At 42.7% G+C, this 16,681-nt stretch overlaps 1 protein-coding gene across 1 annotated transcript in view; it reads right to left on the reverse strand.

Annotated features, from left to right (window-relative positions):
- Positions 1-16,681, reverse strand: part of CrebB (Cyclic-AMP response element binding protein B) — a 32,042-nt gene that overhangs the window by 5,296 nt on the left and 10,065 nt on the right. The window contains exons 3-5 of the mRNA XM_080274140.1: positions 5,964-6,128; positions 5,057-5,162; positions 4,044-4,142 (exon numbers count right to left, since the gene is read on the reverse strand). Coding sequence (XP_080130266.1) covers positions 4,044-4,142; positions 5,057-5,162; positions 5,964-6,128 — 370 coding nt within the window. The remainder of the gene's footprint in view (positions 1-4,043; positions 4,143-5,056; positions 5,163-5,963; positions 6,129-16,681) is intronic.

Below are 16,681 nucleotides of genomic sequence, written 5' to 3' on the forward strand. Positions count from 1 at the left end.
TCCCTAAATTCCCTCCCCACATAAGGAGGATGGTGGATTGCAGAACAACATCAGCCTGCAGTCCACTGAGTTCAAATCCAGATAAGCCAGTGGCAACGACAACAGTTCCATTATTTCAGTGACCTGCTATAATTACATGTGACCCTTTCGGAATAGAACTTTTGGCTACTCTATTCTCGCTGCCAAAAGACAGTTCTACACAGCTTAAGAATGGCTCACATCCTTAAACGGTTAAGGACAAAATAATGCCTTCCTTCTTCTGTAGCCCACCATCCTTCTTTCAAATGATGAGAGTGAGTTAAGAAGTCAGGCAGTGGTGCCATCTGGCTTTATCAGTTTTACCATCTGAAGGCATCACTCTCAAGCAATAATAAAAATGGGTAAATATATGCAATTAGTTTCCTTATAAAAATTAAATGATACACATAATATTGAACATTACTTAAGCCTACAGCATCACCTCAATTCCCTCCATAACAACATCAGCAGCCAAAGCAAGGCCTTTTCTACACTTGCATTTCAAAGCACAGCAAGACAGCATCAGCACTCAGCAATACCAAGCAAACAGAAGGCAGTAATTTGGAAGCAGAATCAACATCACCCTCTATGCACAGTGACATGATATGATTCTTGTAACCTCCAGGAAATAACAGGCTGGCCCATATGGAAAACTCCTCTCCCACTCGGTAATATGATTCATCGAGTGTTTGGGGACGGTTTAGTGTTTTCAACGTCTATCCTATCATTCAAACCTACTCCCACTACCTCACTCACACCTCTAACAGCAGACTGAGCCATCCTGCAGCACATACAATACCAAGTGAGTTTCTAGTGGAGTGCTATATAAAGACCATCCTGTATATCTGCACATGGGTGGCTTAGATCACACTATCCTTTATTTCATCCCATTTTCATCAACCATTCTCTCTATAACTGTTTGTATTTAAACTGTCCTTCCCTCCCACCTTAACACCATAACCAGATGCTTACTTTCGTGCCACAGGAGACAAAGGAGGCTTCTTAGCACCTCTTCCATAGCAGTTTATTTAGCATTTTACACCTTCACGTTTTTAGCATATTACACCTTCACATTTTCCCATATGCTATTTATATGGTTTTAATATCAACATAATTTGCATAAAAAACATACAATACAGTGGTGCAATGCTTAATATAAACTACTAAAGAAGAGACATTACAAACACCTCCACATATCACATACCACCCCATATCCTAATCAGCCATTCACTTCCAAACAAGGCAGATAAAAGTCCTCCACTCTATCTCTATACACCATTCCCTCTGTGTGCTATGGATTCTCTTTTAATCTTGTACAATAGTTACTTCTTTGTTATTAAAATCTTGGTACAGTAATATCACATGACTTTAGTCAACCTTGGGAAAGTGCCTCGTATTGAAGGGGTACATTAAAGATGCTTCCACTCCACTCCAATTAACCACTCCCCCTTACATACTTCATTCCAGGACGTCTTTCAATCTTTGCATCTCTTGATTAAACTCAAGTGTGAGAATAAGAATCCTAAACTGACTAAAAAAGCCTTACAACAGCTAAAACAAAGTCGAATACACATCCTTATCAAAGAATAGTGTAGGAAGGTGTAGGAAGAGACCAAGGATGAGGTGGAGGGATGGGGTGGGAAGGTGTATGAGCAGGGTGAGTTGAGGGAGGGCAGTCTGACGGTGGCAGACAAGGGGTGATTTGTTCATGGCCACCCCCTTCAAGATGAAGGTGTCTGGCTAAAGCTCGACAGACAGAAAATGAAGGGGTTAACAAGGTACACATACCTCTTCAATCCAACAAATTTTTTCTCACTGCAGTCTTCCTACTTCCAGATTAATTTATTCAACTTTGGGGGGACATTTCATAGTGAAGGGATTAGATATGGCCTTATTAACCTCCCCATTACTACAGTTTATAAGTATAAAGCCTTTATTAACCTCCCCATTACTACAGTTTATAAGTATGCAGCCTTTATTAACTTCCCCATTACTACAGTTTATAAGTAACATCATCTCGTGGTAACAATAACTTCAAGCTGCTGAGAGTGGCACCTTCTTGTAGTGGCACCAATATAGCTGGGTTGTCTCACTGCCCTGTTACACAAATGTCCCTCAATTTTCTCTTCCTCTTCTAAAAGGGGGATGGTAGACTGCAGAACAAGGGCAACTTCAGCTTGCAATCCACCAAGTTCACACCCAGATAGCCTGGCAATACAACTACTATCTATTTATCTATCTATCCACAGCCCGGCGCCCCCCTAATACATCTACTACTGCTATTATAAAGAACCTCACTGTATTGTAGAGCATGGGTCCTCCACTCAACCATCTTAAAACTAAAAAAAATCAAGCTTTCGTTTACTCCAGCTCATCATTATCATCCATTCCCTGTCTGTTCATGCTGCCCTCTCCCCCCACCTTATTTTATGACCATCAGAGGCTTGGGTTGTTATTCAACGTAGCACGGAAGGTTTTGTAGCAACTCCTCCTAAGTGATTTATTCTGCATAGGACACATTTACCATTCGCTTGTATACCATCTACATCAATATTAGTATCAACATACCCTGCACCAATAACAAGAGGGTACTGAGGTGTAATGTGCAGAATAAATCACTAAGAAAGAGGTGCTAAGGATACCCAGTCAATGAGAATCCAACCCCAAAACTCAAGCACTTAGAATCCGACCCTAAAACTCAAGCACTTAGAATCTAGCCCTAAAACTCAGTCAATTAGAATCTGTCCCTAAAACTCAACCACTTAGAATCTGTCCCTAAAACTCAAGCACTTGGAATCTGTCCCTAAAACTCAAGCACTTGGAATCTGTCCCTAAAACTCAAGCACTTAGAATTTGAACCCTAAAACTCAAGCACTTAGAATCTGTCCCTAAAACTCAAGCACTTAGAATCTGTCCCTAAAACTCAAGCACTTAGAATCTGTCCCTAAAACTCAAGCACTTGGAATCTGTCCCTAAAACTCAAGCACTTGGAATTTGACCCTAAAACTCAAGCACTTAGAATCTCACCCTAAAACTCAAGCACTTAGAATCTCACCCTAAAACTCAAGCACTTAGAATCTGTCCCTAAAACTCAAGCACTTAGAATCTGTCCCTAAAACTCAAGCACTTGGAATCTGTCCCTAAAACTCAAGCACTTGGAATGTCCCTAAAACTCAAGCACTTGGAATCTGTCCCTAAAACTCAAGCACTTAGAATTTGACCCTAAAACTCAAGCACTTAGAATTTGTCCCTAAAACTCAAGCACTTAGAATCTGTCCCTAAAACTCAAGCACTTAGAATCTGTCCCTAAAACTCAAACACTTAGAATCTCACCCTAAAACTCAAGCACTTGGAATCTGTCCCTAAAACTCAAGCACTTAGAATCTCACCCTAAAACTCAAGCACTTGGAATCTGTCCCTTAAACTCAAGCACTTAGAATCTCACCCTAAAACTCAATCACTTAGAATCTGTCCCTAAAACTCAAGCACTTGGAATCTGTCCCTAAAACTCAAGCACTTAGAATCTCACCCTAAAACTCAAGCACTTGGAATCTGTCCCTAAAACTCAAGCACTTAGAATCTGTCCCTAAAACTCAAGCACTTAGAATCTGTCCCTAAAACTCAAACACTTAGAATCTCACCCTAAAACTCAAGCACTTGGAATCTGTCCCTAAAACTCAAGCACTTAGAATCTCACCCTAAAACTCAAGCACTTAGAATCTGTCCCTTAAACTCAAGCACTTAGAATCTCACCCTAAAACTCAATCACTTAGAATCTGTCCCTAAAACTCAAGCACTTGGAATCTGTCCCTAAAACTCAAGCACTTAGAATCTCACCCTAAAACTCAAGCACTTGGAATCTGTCCCTAAAACTCAACCACTTAGAATTGGGCCCTACTACTCAGTCACTCAGAATCTGACTGTAAACCTCAAGAAATCCAGCCGCCCTCTCCCCACTCCCAACCTAAGGACCGGCGGCAGAGGCTTAATAGCTAGTTTACCGTGGCTTTGCAGGCGGGACGGACCTTTCAACAAACCTGCTGTCTGGTACTGCTGGCCCCCAATGGTCACCGTACCTGTGGGCTCGTCTTGGGAGGAGTCAGAGCTACCCGCGTCCGCCTTATCTGTTGCCGGAAAGAAGACGCTGATATCGCTTGGCCAAGGGGAGGGGATGGAGAATGAAACGGACTTGTTAAATGTGAGAGATGGAGGGAGACTGAGGATGAGATGGAGGGATGGTTAGAGAGGTACACTGTTATCGTTGATGTGGGACCATATTCTCATTGGCTTAGGAGGCTTACTGACATTTTTACATTTGTGAGCTGGAAAGAGGGAAGCCTAATGGCTTAAGGTGTCTGGCCATAAACGGACATTCTCCTCCTACATGAATTTTAAAGCTTACATAAATACTGTCGATAAGAATACAGTATTAATGTACCAAATGTATATGTGGATGAAGTCTTATTGAGCCTCCTTAACTGATAAGAATATGGGTCACAGAATGTCAATGTAGACAAGTGGGAATCACCACCATCATCATCATCTACATCTCCTCATCCCAGGGTGAGCCAGAAAAAAATCAACAGATAGAGATACCACAGTTTACAATAATGAATGAGCCACACTCCCATTCAGCCACCATTCAAACCCCAGGAATTCTACCTCCACCCGATAAATCACAAAAACATTCCGCACATAGCTTCACACTCACCTATCAGGCAGGGTTCATCCAACAACTGTCGAGTTAAAAAGGGATGCCAAACCCTAGTCATACACTCGTCCACACAAAATTCATCCAGCTAGCTCGATCGTTTGTCAGTTCCCTAGCTTTGTTAACTCCTAGACCTGCATCTTACACACTCGTTTACCTCATCTCTTAGTCCTGACATTTAAGGAGAGAGTGGCCAGTTGTTTCCTCCAAGTGGCAATACATGCGCAATGAATCCCAACCAACTCCCCCCAGTTTAGCACCCTTCCAGGACATGTACTGCTGGAGCACCTTAACCCACTACACTACAAGGACAGATGGTTCCCTCACCTATTTCGCCGCCACCGAGATCATTAAGGATCTTGCGGTAGGACGGGCGTCTGGCTAGTATCTGCCTCTTCCGAGACGAGTCTTGATCATCAGACGGGTCAAGTACCTGTGGAATGAGATGAAAAATCAGGATTGTTATGACTGAATAATGAATTACACAGGAATCATTATTAAAAAAAAAAAAAAAAAAAAAAATGGAAAGGAAAATCAGGGTGGAGTAATGAACTTAATGAGAATAAAAAAAATTAAATATAATTGGAATAGAAAATCATGACAAAATGAAGGACAATTAGCACATGAAAAACTGAGTGATATGCAATAAAAGACAGTCTGAATTAAATGAACAGAATGGAGTTCATGCAAATTAGAAAGGAAATTAGGATAGAGCAAAGAACTGTCAGTGAATGCAAACTATATTAAAATACACTGACAGATGGTTACTGAAATAGGAGAATGGAATGGGAAGTGAAATTTGGATGAAGGATTGGATTAACTGGGAACGGGACGAGACTGAAATAGGATGAAACACAGCACTGACATGAAGTGGATGGAATGTAAGGAATGATCTATGCATACAAAATCAGGATAAGAGAGGAGATTAGGATGGAATGGAGGAGGAGACAGTGAAATGAACGTCCGAACTAAAATGAGGTCCAGCATGAAACAAATGAAACAGAGAAATGGAATGGAATGAAACACTGCACATCACACACGAGGGAATGGTTTATGCACACTAAATGACATGGGTAAGATTTCAGAGTAGACTGGAATACAGTGATAAAAGAAAATAATAAAAAATAAAAATTAAAAAATATATTCAATTACAGGGATAACAGATACAATGGAGGGATGATTTAATGAGAGAGAGAGAGAGAGAGAGAGAGAGAGAGAGAGAGACTCCCCGCACCTGCACAGTCTGTAGTCCACCCGCCCCTGCCGACTGAATGACAGAGTTTGATGGCTGTGATGGCTGCTTCAGGAGGATGACGTTGCCCTTGGAGAGCTGGACCGTCTGTAAGGCCGTACTCTGGATCACGCTGGGCTGTGACGGCTGCTGAATCACACTCTGAATCTGTGGAAAACGGGAATATTAGCCTCGTACGATTCTGCAACACATTAAGCTCTCGGTGTAAATTTGCCTTTCAGTATGTTAATTCTGATTTTATGGTAAGTGAGAGACTGACAAGGAGGGTGTATGTGAGTGAGGTGGAGGGGGGGAGAGGGAAGGGGAGGTCAAGGATGAGATGGAAGGATGGAGTGGAGAGTATACGAGAGAGTGGGGTGTGTGCTGGGAGCAGGGCAGTGACATGACGGGAACAGGGCGACATGGAGGCGATTTATTTGTGGCCACCCCTTACAGGATTAAGGCGTCTGGCAATAGATACACAGACAGACAGAATTTTGTCTACACAGTGACATTAGGTAGTGTACAGAAGTTGAATGGTCAAGAAATGAAGAAACTGAGGGCTTTTAAATATATAATGAGTAAAGATGCAAGGCTGCCAGTACAGTACACCAAGACAATGATAAGGAATAAAGAAATGAGCACAGAAGCCATTACACAACAGTACCGGTACTGTAATCCCCACTACAACGTATGGTATGGAAGTAATGTATGAACTCTGCAGTATGAGCAAATATCAGGAGTAGGAAGAGGAAAAGAGTTACTGTATCTAAGAGGAGTAGGTGGAGTTTCCTTAAGTGGACTGAGATCTGAAGAAGTTGTGTTGTGGTGCTGATGTGGATGTGCTGCTATGTGTTATAAGTACAGTACCAAAAGTTGATTTAGTATTACAGAATGGTGCCAAGATTGACCAGGAGAGTGAGTGTGAGTGAGAATGATGGGGTGAGAGGGAGGAGGAGACTGAAAATGAGGTGGAGGGACAGGGTGGAGAGGTATATGAAAGAGAATGGTGTAAGCTGTAGGGCAGGTAATGATGTTGTAGGGCGAGGTAATATGGAGGTAACATGTTTGTCTGTGGCCTCCCCTGACAAAACTGAGGCATCTGGATATGGATGAAGACAGACAGATAGAACAATAAAAACTCTCGTACATTATCACACCAGCCACCAACTTGAACTCTGCACCTCCAAACACCAAAAACTCCGTGGCTCACACTTTTATCGCACTGGCTGTGGATCAGAAACTGAATTAACTTAACGGTTTATCATATCAGCCACAAACCATGGGCCAAAGCTTGCAACACTTCTCATTCTTCATTTAAAAATCACAAAAATTTTTAACTTGACCTCGGATGGTATCATAATAACGAGGAATCATCACCATCATCATCGTTTTGATTTTATTTGTGCTACCTCCAATAATTGCCATCATCTCATCCTGATTTGCTGTTCTTGCTAACACTAAATGCTATTAGGTAATTTGCATCGTCTATGGGTTATGGGGCAATCAACTTACGTAAATCAATCACCCTCTCTCTCTCTGGCCTATCAACTTATCATACACATCACTGATAAGGAATAGATTACTTAGCACGTTGAGGTAATACAACCCCACCTATTGCATTTAACCTATGGCATTGTTGAGTCTGGCAGAGGGCTATGGATAAACGCCTATCAACTGCACACAGACTATTAAGGCAGATAATCAATTTTTGGTAAGTTTCAATTTTCCCCCAGATTATAAACAACAATCAAATGCTTATCAAGGTCCTCAATCGTACTACCAGATAAGGAAGGACAAGGGGAGAACACAAAATAGGGCATTAAGGCAGATAATAGTGCAGTCTCGAGAGGGACACCTTCATGTGGTGGCACTGATATGACTTGGCGTTGGAGCTGCCTGGTTGTACAAAATTATAAATGTCCCTCAATCCCCTCCCTATCCCCCAAAAAACAGGGCAGTGGACTGCACAAAAAAATCAGCCTTGGTCAGCAGTCCACTAGGTTCACATTCAGATGAGCCTGGAGTTGCAACTACTACAACCACTACCACTGCTACTTCTACTACTATTCAGAGAGATACCGGGTAATAAATGTCTAAGTTCCAATCTTCAATAGGCTTAAATTGAGCACTTTCACTAAAGTTGTCACTAGATGGCGCCACCTCAGGAGTCAGCTGATGGAAGATTTGGATTTTTCATGTCAAATTACCACACATACAATAGTACCACTTTTATCTCCATGGGCCTCCATTTAAAAAATTCGTCAGAGGCAGAATGCTGGCCACTCACTGACCTGCACGCTATCGCCGCAGGTTACCATCAACAATCTGATGTATATCAAGATCCCTAATTGTTCTGATGGGGGAAACGGGATAAAGGGGAACCATTTTTATCCTACTGTCTGACCAGCGACGGAACTGATCTCCAGGTCTTCCACTTGCGAGATGGAAATGCAAACCACTGTACCACCATCGCCCCCACACTTTGATGCTGCGATGGTGGGTAACGTAGACATAACCGTTCACACACACACACACACACACACACCTAATCAGCAGTAACGACCCTGGCTCTCGTGCGCGTGAATAACCTCGTCTGGAGGAGGCAAGAAAATACAGTACATGACGTCAGTGTTAGTGTTACAGGAGCATACCAAGTTTGTGTGTGTGTGTGTGTGTGTAAAAGAAGAAAAGCCTATATATACAGTACGTTACTCTTCTGTATGTACGCATGTGTGTGTGTGTGTGTGTGTGTGTGTGTGTGTGTGTGTGTGTGCATTTCTTGGTATACTCCGTTCACCTTAATTTGGCACAGATTTTCGTCCTTTTGTAAAACCATTTCCACAGCACTTCTTCGTGATTAGTGTCCAGCAAGGAGGGAGAGTGCGTGAGAGGCAGGAGTGGTGAGTGCGTGTGAGGCAGGGAGAGGGTGAGGTAGCATATGAGAGAGAGAGAGAGTTAAAAATATGGAGCAAAAGGAACACAAACATACAAATTCTCTCTCTCTCTCTCTCGTGTGTGTGTGTGTGTGTGTGTGTGCCTCGTGTATTCTGCTGCCAAGGCCATGTACTCACGACAGTTGCCAGTTCGCCCTATTTCGAAACTACTCACCATGCTCACACGAACGTATTTTTTCTTAGTGCAACTGCTCAAAACTTCGTGGATATCTAACCATTATCGTTAAGTTCGTTTCATTTAAACTAATCTTTGTGGCATTCTATAATCAGCTTTGTTTATTATTTACATTACACAACCCTGTTCAATACCATGCACATAATTTTTTACACACACACACACTCTCTCTCTCTCTCTCAGCTAAGCGAAGACGGGTGAGAATACAGCGCTCTACTTGACTGGCGGCGCTTTGGGGGCGGCTCTGTCTGCTGGTGTGGGTGTGGCAGTAGGGGGTAGGAAATGGATAAATGATGCAGGGTAGGCACTGATAACGCTGAGCCGTACTCGCAACACACGAAAAATCGCCAGAAAGTGGAAGATAAGCGTTACAAATGACAAAAACATCCGGCACTGGACCTTATTCAGCCTCTGACACGACCGTTTGTGGTGGCAGTAGTAGTAGTAGTTGTTGTTGTTGTTGTTGTTGTGTTGCTGAATCTGTCCCTGCAGTTCACCATCCTCCTTTTGGGTGATACGGAACTGTGGAACGTTTGTACAACCGTGCAGTGGAACCACCCAGTTATATCGGTGCCACTATACGAAGGCAATCAATATTTATGATTAATATATATTTTTTCCTCAACAATAATTTCAAGATACTATTTTCTATGATTCAGTGATATTAGGATCGTCTTCTCGGTGGCTTAAGGCTTCGTAACACGTCTTCCTTAGCGATTTAACTTGTACATTATATCTTTATCTTCTACAATAAATATGACGTTTGAATATCGACCAATTTTACATTAATAAAAACTCACGAGGTTACTGAAGTGAAATGTGCAAAATAAATTGCTCAGGAAAAGGTGTTACGAATCAGTGTCACTTTGAAAACTACCAATATATACCAACATTTTCCTCTTTTTTTTTTTTTTCTTTACAGTACTTCGAAGTTCTTGATAACACCGCTTCTACGTAAATAATTCTTATCTTTTCAAAAACCACATTAAATCCAATGAAACACTTAATAGCATCGTCTCCCATTATCTCTAGTTCTTTCACCTTAACTTGGCCCAGCTCAGTGGCAGAAAGACAATGCTACGGCTGTGCATCTTTTCCACAGCACTTCTTCGTTACTAGCATATTTTACTGATAATCTGTTACACCTCAGCGTGTAAGATGAAGATGGCAATTCTGGGCTAAGTTAAAGGATTATACTGTAAAGGTATCCTGACCATGGGAGGAGTTACGCTGCTCCCAAAACGTTGACCGTCATTTTCGATTTGAACGTTCTTTAACGAACACTTAAATGAACAAGGTTGATAGTAGTTTCATATTTCCTACCGCGCGCGCACACACACACAATGTATTAGTCTTATTCTCTATGTTAACACTAAATAAATAACTTGTACACTTACTGTCCTTTCACGAAGACTACAAAACAAACATATTTTACTCTCCTTCCGCTAACATTTCAAAGAGTTGTTACTATACTTATTTTCCTTACACAAACAGAGCAAAACAAACGTAATCTTGAATCCCATACATATTAATTTGCTTTTCTCCTCACTGTCTCGAAAAACAACGTCATTTTGATACACCCTGCGTAATAAACACCCCCATCTTTACACGAACTAAAGTACGGTATATAGATAAGATACCCAGTGTCCGCCACGCTGCTCTCAGATAAGGGGTGTGTGAAGTGACTATACACTCTTTACTATAACCTGGCCCAAATTTTCCTTTAACTGATTTCCTTTTACTGACATTTGCTCTGATACCCGTTTTCGCGAACACTTAATACGAACTTAAATCTCGGCCAAAATTAGTCAAGATTTATCGACGTTGCTCCCGAAGTAGTTTGAATAATACTGATTTCTCCATACTGTAAACACACACAGCGCATCGGCTTCCTAGTTAACATATAGATTCTTGTAAAATAAAGAGGTCAATGAAATTTGCTTATGTTAGTATGGCTGGCAGTTAACGTGAAGTGAAACGCGTGATCAATTTGCCGATTTCCTATTCTGGCGACACTGTCTTGTTGACAAAATTGGTTAAAACTATCTATCTATAGCCAGACGCCTTAATCCCGTAAGGGGTGGCCACAAACAAATCGCCTCCACATCGCGCTGTCCCCCGCCATTTCATTGCCCTACTCCCAGCTCACACCCCCTTCTCTCATATACCTCTCCACTCCATCCCTCCATCTCATCCTTGGCCTCCCCCTCCCTCTCCCCCCCTCCACCTCACTCACATACACTCTCCTCGTCAGTCTCTCTCCATCCTCTCTACATGGTCAAACCACCTCAAAACTGATTCCGATTAATATTAAGGCGTGGGCATGTGGACAGGATAAAGGAGGACGATTGGGTGAAGGTAAGCGGTGTGAAAGTCGAGGGGTAGGGTGGCAAGAGGCAGACAGAAAACGACCTGGGACGAAAGAGGTAACAGAATTTGACCTCAGGGATAAGACTGAATAGTGGGCTGCCAGAGATCGAGCAGCGTGGAGAAATGCCTTTAGGTGACGAAGGCCAAAGCAGGCATGATGGAGGCTTAATAAACGATACGATGCGATAAAACCCGCCTCATGTTTTCTTCAAATGAAAACTGGCTCTATCATATTCAGTACGAGTAGCTACATCGTTTTACTGTTTAATTTTGTACTGATTCTGGATGATTTGATTCTGTTATGAGATATTGCGTCCTTGAGGGTTGCCTTCGTATACTCCTTCACGACTCCCCTACACCGAGTACCCTAGGGATTATTCGCTTCAACTTGGCGAATTCCGTCCTCTCGCAGCCAATTTCCCATAACTCAGTGTCCGAATACGATAATACTACGGCCCTGCATCATGCCACAGCACTTCTTCGTGACTAACACCATATTTTTATGTTTATCTCCTGCCACAGTTGAGTATTCAAGATGGAGAGATGTCAGTTTTACGCCTAACCCCTTTTCACTCTAACCTGGCCTACAATCTCCCTCCCTCCTTCTCTCTTCCTCTCTCTCTCTCCATGCTGAATACTAAGTTGTACCAATAAACACTAGAATACGGCCCTAGTCATGATGAAGTGCTGGGGAAAAGAGGAAGAGCAGTAGTATTGTCTTATTCAGTCACTGAGCTATGTGAAATTAGCTGCCACTACTACTACAATTACTATTACTACACCTACAACCACTACTACAACTACAACCACTACTACTACTACCACTACTACACGTTACGGTTCTCTCAAGCTGCAAATATGAAAAAAAATATCCTTGAACCACATTTTCTTTAGTCCTCTCTCTCTCTCTCTCACACACACACACACACACACACACTTTCACATCGTCTTTTATCATGATATTTATTGCTTTTAAATGACGGTATACAGGTACAAAATAAATCGCTAAGTAACTGGTGTTAAGAAATCGTCCCCAGTCAACTGAGTCATCCCAAGCCGAACACATCAATCTCTCTCTCTCTCTCTCTCTCTCTCTCTCTCTCAAGATGCTCAGTGGCAGAATTTGACAATATGGTTCTACATCCTTTCCTCAGCACTTCTTCGTGACTAGCATCTTCTGGTGTTGCTACAGCTCAGTGGCAGCATCAGACAATACTACGGCTTAACATTCTTTCCACAGCACTTCTTCGTGACTGGCATCATATCAACTACTCAGACACTATACTAGGGCTCAAAATCCATTCCACAGCACTTCTTTGTGACTAGCATAACATTCAATTCTATCCAATACCTATAACAAAAAAAATAATCCTAGAGCTCGCCCGGCCGTGAGAGGGTTAAAATGGGCAGGGCATGGTTAGCCTTCACCTTAATTTCTCACAGATTTTCGTCCCTTTCCAGATTGTTCCAAGTAGTTCAACGACTGAATAAGGCAATACTACGGCTCTCCATCACTTCCACAGCACTTCTTCGTGACTAGCAACATATTTTAGTGTTAATCTCATGTTACGACTCGATATTAACGATGGAGAGACGGTAACTTTAGGCCAATTTAAAATGAAGTGAGCATTGTTAGTGGGAGTTCACAGGAGGGAAGCCGGACCGAAGGGACCCTGAGCCGGCTACGTCATGCTTACGTCATCACCCGACACACTAACCCACGTCATCGCCGACACACGCATTAAGTGGCATAGAAGGTTTCGTAGCACTTCGTCCCCAGCGATTTATTTAGAATATTACACCTTAACATTCTCATACAACGTTAATGATACAGTTAACATCACCATTTCTTTGGCGGATGTAGCCTAGATATATAGACAAACCGTTTAGGATACAAGTGTGCAATATGCTAAATAAATCGCTATGGAGGCTGTGTTACGAAATCTCCATAGCCACTCTGAAGGCCAGTATCTTCTTAGACACTCCAAAGGCATTATTATTATTATTATTATTATTATTATTATTAAACAATCGTACACACTACCCACTCACAATGGTATCCGAAGTGGCTCTGTGAATATCGCAACACCGCTTCCTTAGCGATTTAGCCTACACACACATCCATATACTACTTTCGGTTATTGATGCTGGCCCAAACTTCAAATTTTCCTTCCCAAACGCACCCATATGCACTTCACATACATTTCCCGTGAGCAACGAAGCGAAGAAAGTCCATGGAAAAAAATAAAAAATAAAATAATAGACTTCAACGTGTTCTATGTGGCACTGGAAATTTCTTAACACTCTTTCTTTAGCGAATTATTCTGGATCTCGGTATCCGCTTTCTAAGTTACTGATGCAAAAAATGTTGATATAAAAACTGCACAAGATAAACACAAGTGGGTTCTAATGTGTAAACTGCAAAATAAATCGCTAAGGAAGAGTTGTTACCAAACCTCCTCTATCACTTTCATTACGGGACCTATGAGTATTTCTTTTCCCAACACACTTCACATTTTCAGAAACCACAAAGGGCTGGAAGAACACACAAAGGCCTTGATAACTGAACGCACTTTCCTTTCACCAACGCACCTTATCCAACATCATAGTAAATGCGTATAGTCTCAGAGGACAAAATTTAATTGGGTTCACAGACTCGATCGTAATTCAAAGTCCTACGCATTTTCCATTTTCTCAACGCACTTCCCATCCCTTCAACGCACCTCACACACAACTTTGGATCTGCAGTCCTAGGTATGACCCTCAACGCACTTTTCCCTCACCAATAACGCACTTCACAGCACATCTTTCACGGAGGATTACTTTCCGAAGCGGGTAGAGAAGATTATGTAAATATTCTTGGTGCCGGCCGCAGAGACGTGAGATAAAGAGGTGGAAAGTATATACCTCAATGCTGTTCCCTTTCTCACACACACACAAACCTTCCTTCACTAGAGAACACTGGGCGAGGGGGTGTAGCAACGCAGTATAAATCCATCAGACGCCGGTCGGAAAGAAAATATACATAACGAGAAGTATCGGTTTAAAATTAAACACCTCTGAATCCTTCCCATTTCTCAAAATAAATCTTAACACACCTTCCTCCTTCACAAGAGATCACAGGGCGAAGCAGAAGCGTAGAAATGTGTTAATAATCCACTAGATGCCGGTCGGAGAGAAGCGAGGGAGAGAGCGAGAGAGACGGAAATATTTGAAGAGCTCCCACCGAGGCACGTATGGACGGTATGAAGCGCGCGACAAGAGTGAGACGTCATCAACCTGAAACTGCTCATAGGCTCCTCCTCCCTTTCCCCTCCCTCCCCTCCGATCTCTCCTCCCATTTCCCTCGTTCCCTCCCACTGACTCCGCCCACTTTTTTAGCTGTCCTAACAATTTCCCTTATCCTACTTCTAACCTTCCCTCTATTCTCCTGTCTCTCGCTTTTCTAACGGTTCTTTTGGCCAGACGGTTATGGTCTCTTCTAACCGTCTTCCTGGCATTCCTCTCCCCTCCCCTCTCGTCTACCCATTTCCAAACCGTCATTCTTTCTAACGGACCTAACCGTCTCTCCAGCTCCTCCCCCTCTTCTAACCGCATTTTCTTTTTTTTTTTTTTTTTTTTTGGGGGGGGAGGGGGGAAGGAGGGGCTGATTGTTCTCTCGCTTTCTTAATAGTTTCCTTGGCTTGCCTCCCCTACCCCCATCTTTCTAGCTGTCCTAATCCTTCCTTAACGGACCTAACCGTCTTCCTAGCCTCTCCCAGTTTCCTATTCGTCCTCCTAGCCCGCTCCTGTCTGGTCTCCCCTTCCTACCGTTTCCCAAATGCACGCCACTGTTTAAATCAATCGCCTACCGTTCCAACCGTTGTCTTCCGTTCTAATGAACATAACCGTCTCTCGAACCGTTCTTATCCATCAACCACTGTATTAGGAATCCTGTTACTCTCTCTCTCTAAACACACACACACACACACACACACACACACACACACACACACACAACTTGCTACCTTCAGACATTCTTGTTAATGATGGAGAGACCAATTGTAGTTAAGGTGTTAAAACATCTATATTAACCCCTTTCACAGCCTAATTTCTCTGTGCTGAAGAAAATCGTCTGAGGGCGGCATGAATTAAAAAATGTCATTGGAGTGAAAGGATTAAACTGTTGTCCTACCTTCTAATCGTGCCCTTCATCAATCCGCCTTCTATCCACCTGCTCAGCTCCTTCACCCCCTCCCCCTGCTACCACACAACCCTGGACCCAGATGTACATTAGACTGTTGTGTGTCGTATGCTTGGGGGAAGACACAGACTTAACAACGATGATCCTGTTAATGACACTCTCTTTAGTCAGTTGGGGTTCAGCTGGTCTTCCTCCTCCTCCTCCTCCTTTTCTTTTTTCCTCCTCCTCCTTTTCTTTTTTCCTCCTTCTCCTTTTTTTTCCTCCTCCTCCTCCTCCTCCTCCTTTTCTTTTTTCCTCCTCCTCCTTTTCTTTTTTCCTCCTTCTCCTTTTTTTTCCTCCTCCTCCTCCTCCTCCTCCTTTTCTTTTTTCCTCCTCCTCCTCCTTTTCTTTTTTCCTCCTTTTCTTTTTGCCTCTTCCTCCTCCTCTTTTTCTTCCTTCCTCCTCCCCTCCTTTACTTTTTGCCTCCTCCTCTTCTTTTTTCCTCCTCCCCTCCTTTTCTGTTTTCCCCCTCATCATCCTTTTTTCCTCCTCTTAGTAGTAGTAATAGTAGTAGTGGTGGTGGTGGTGGTGGTGGTGGCAGTAGTAGCAGTAGTAGTAGTAGTATATAGTAGTAGTGGTGGTGGTGGTGGTGGTAGTAGCAGCGGCAGTAGTAGTAGTAGTAGTAGGAGATGGAGGAGGAGTCTTCATCTTGTCCTAATAACCTGTCCATTTTCCCCTCTCTAACAACACCCCCCCCCTCTTCTTCACCGTCAAAAGTCTCCATTCCAAATCTCTCTCTCTCTGTCTCTCTTGCTCCTTCCTCTCTCTTCTGCCTGTCCTGTCTCCAATCCTAACTGCCTCCTATTCTTCTAACACTTCTCCTGGCCTCTCCCTCCTAACCATCCCAACCGCATACTCGTCTAACCACTCTAACCATCTCTAGATTTAATCATCCTATCTTCGCACTAACCATCCCAAACATCTCCTAACATCCGATTTAGCCACCTTATCTCCCCCGTCTGTCCTAACCTTTCCAATTCTAAATGTTCTGTGTCTA

Source organism: Coenobita brevimanus, chromosome 57, assembly GCF_032717465.1.
Source record: "Coenobita brevimanus isolate Jiangsu-jjx chromosome 57, ASM3271746v2, whole genome shotgun sequence".
Classification (NCBI taxonomy): domain Eukaryota; kingdom Metazoa; phylum Arthropoda; class Malacostraca; order Decapoda; family Coenobitidae; genus Coenobita; species Coenobita brevimanus.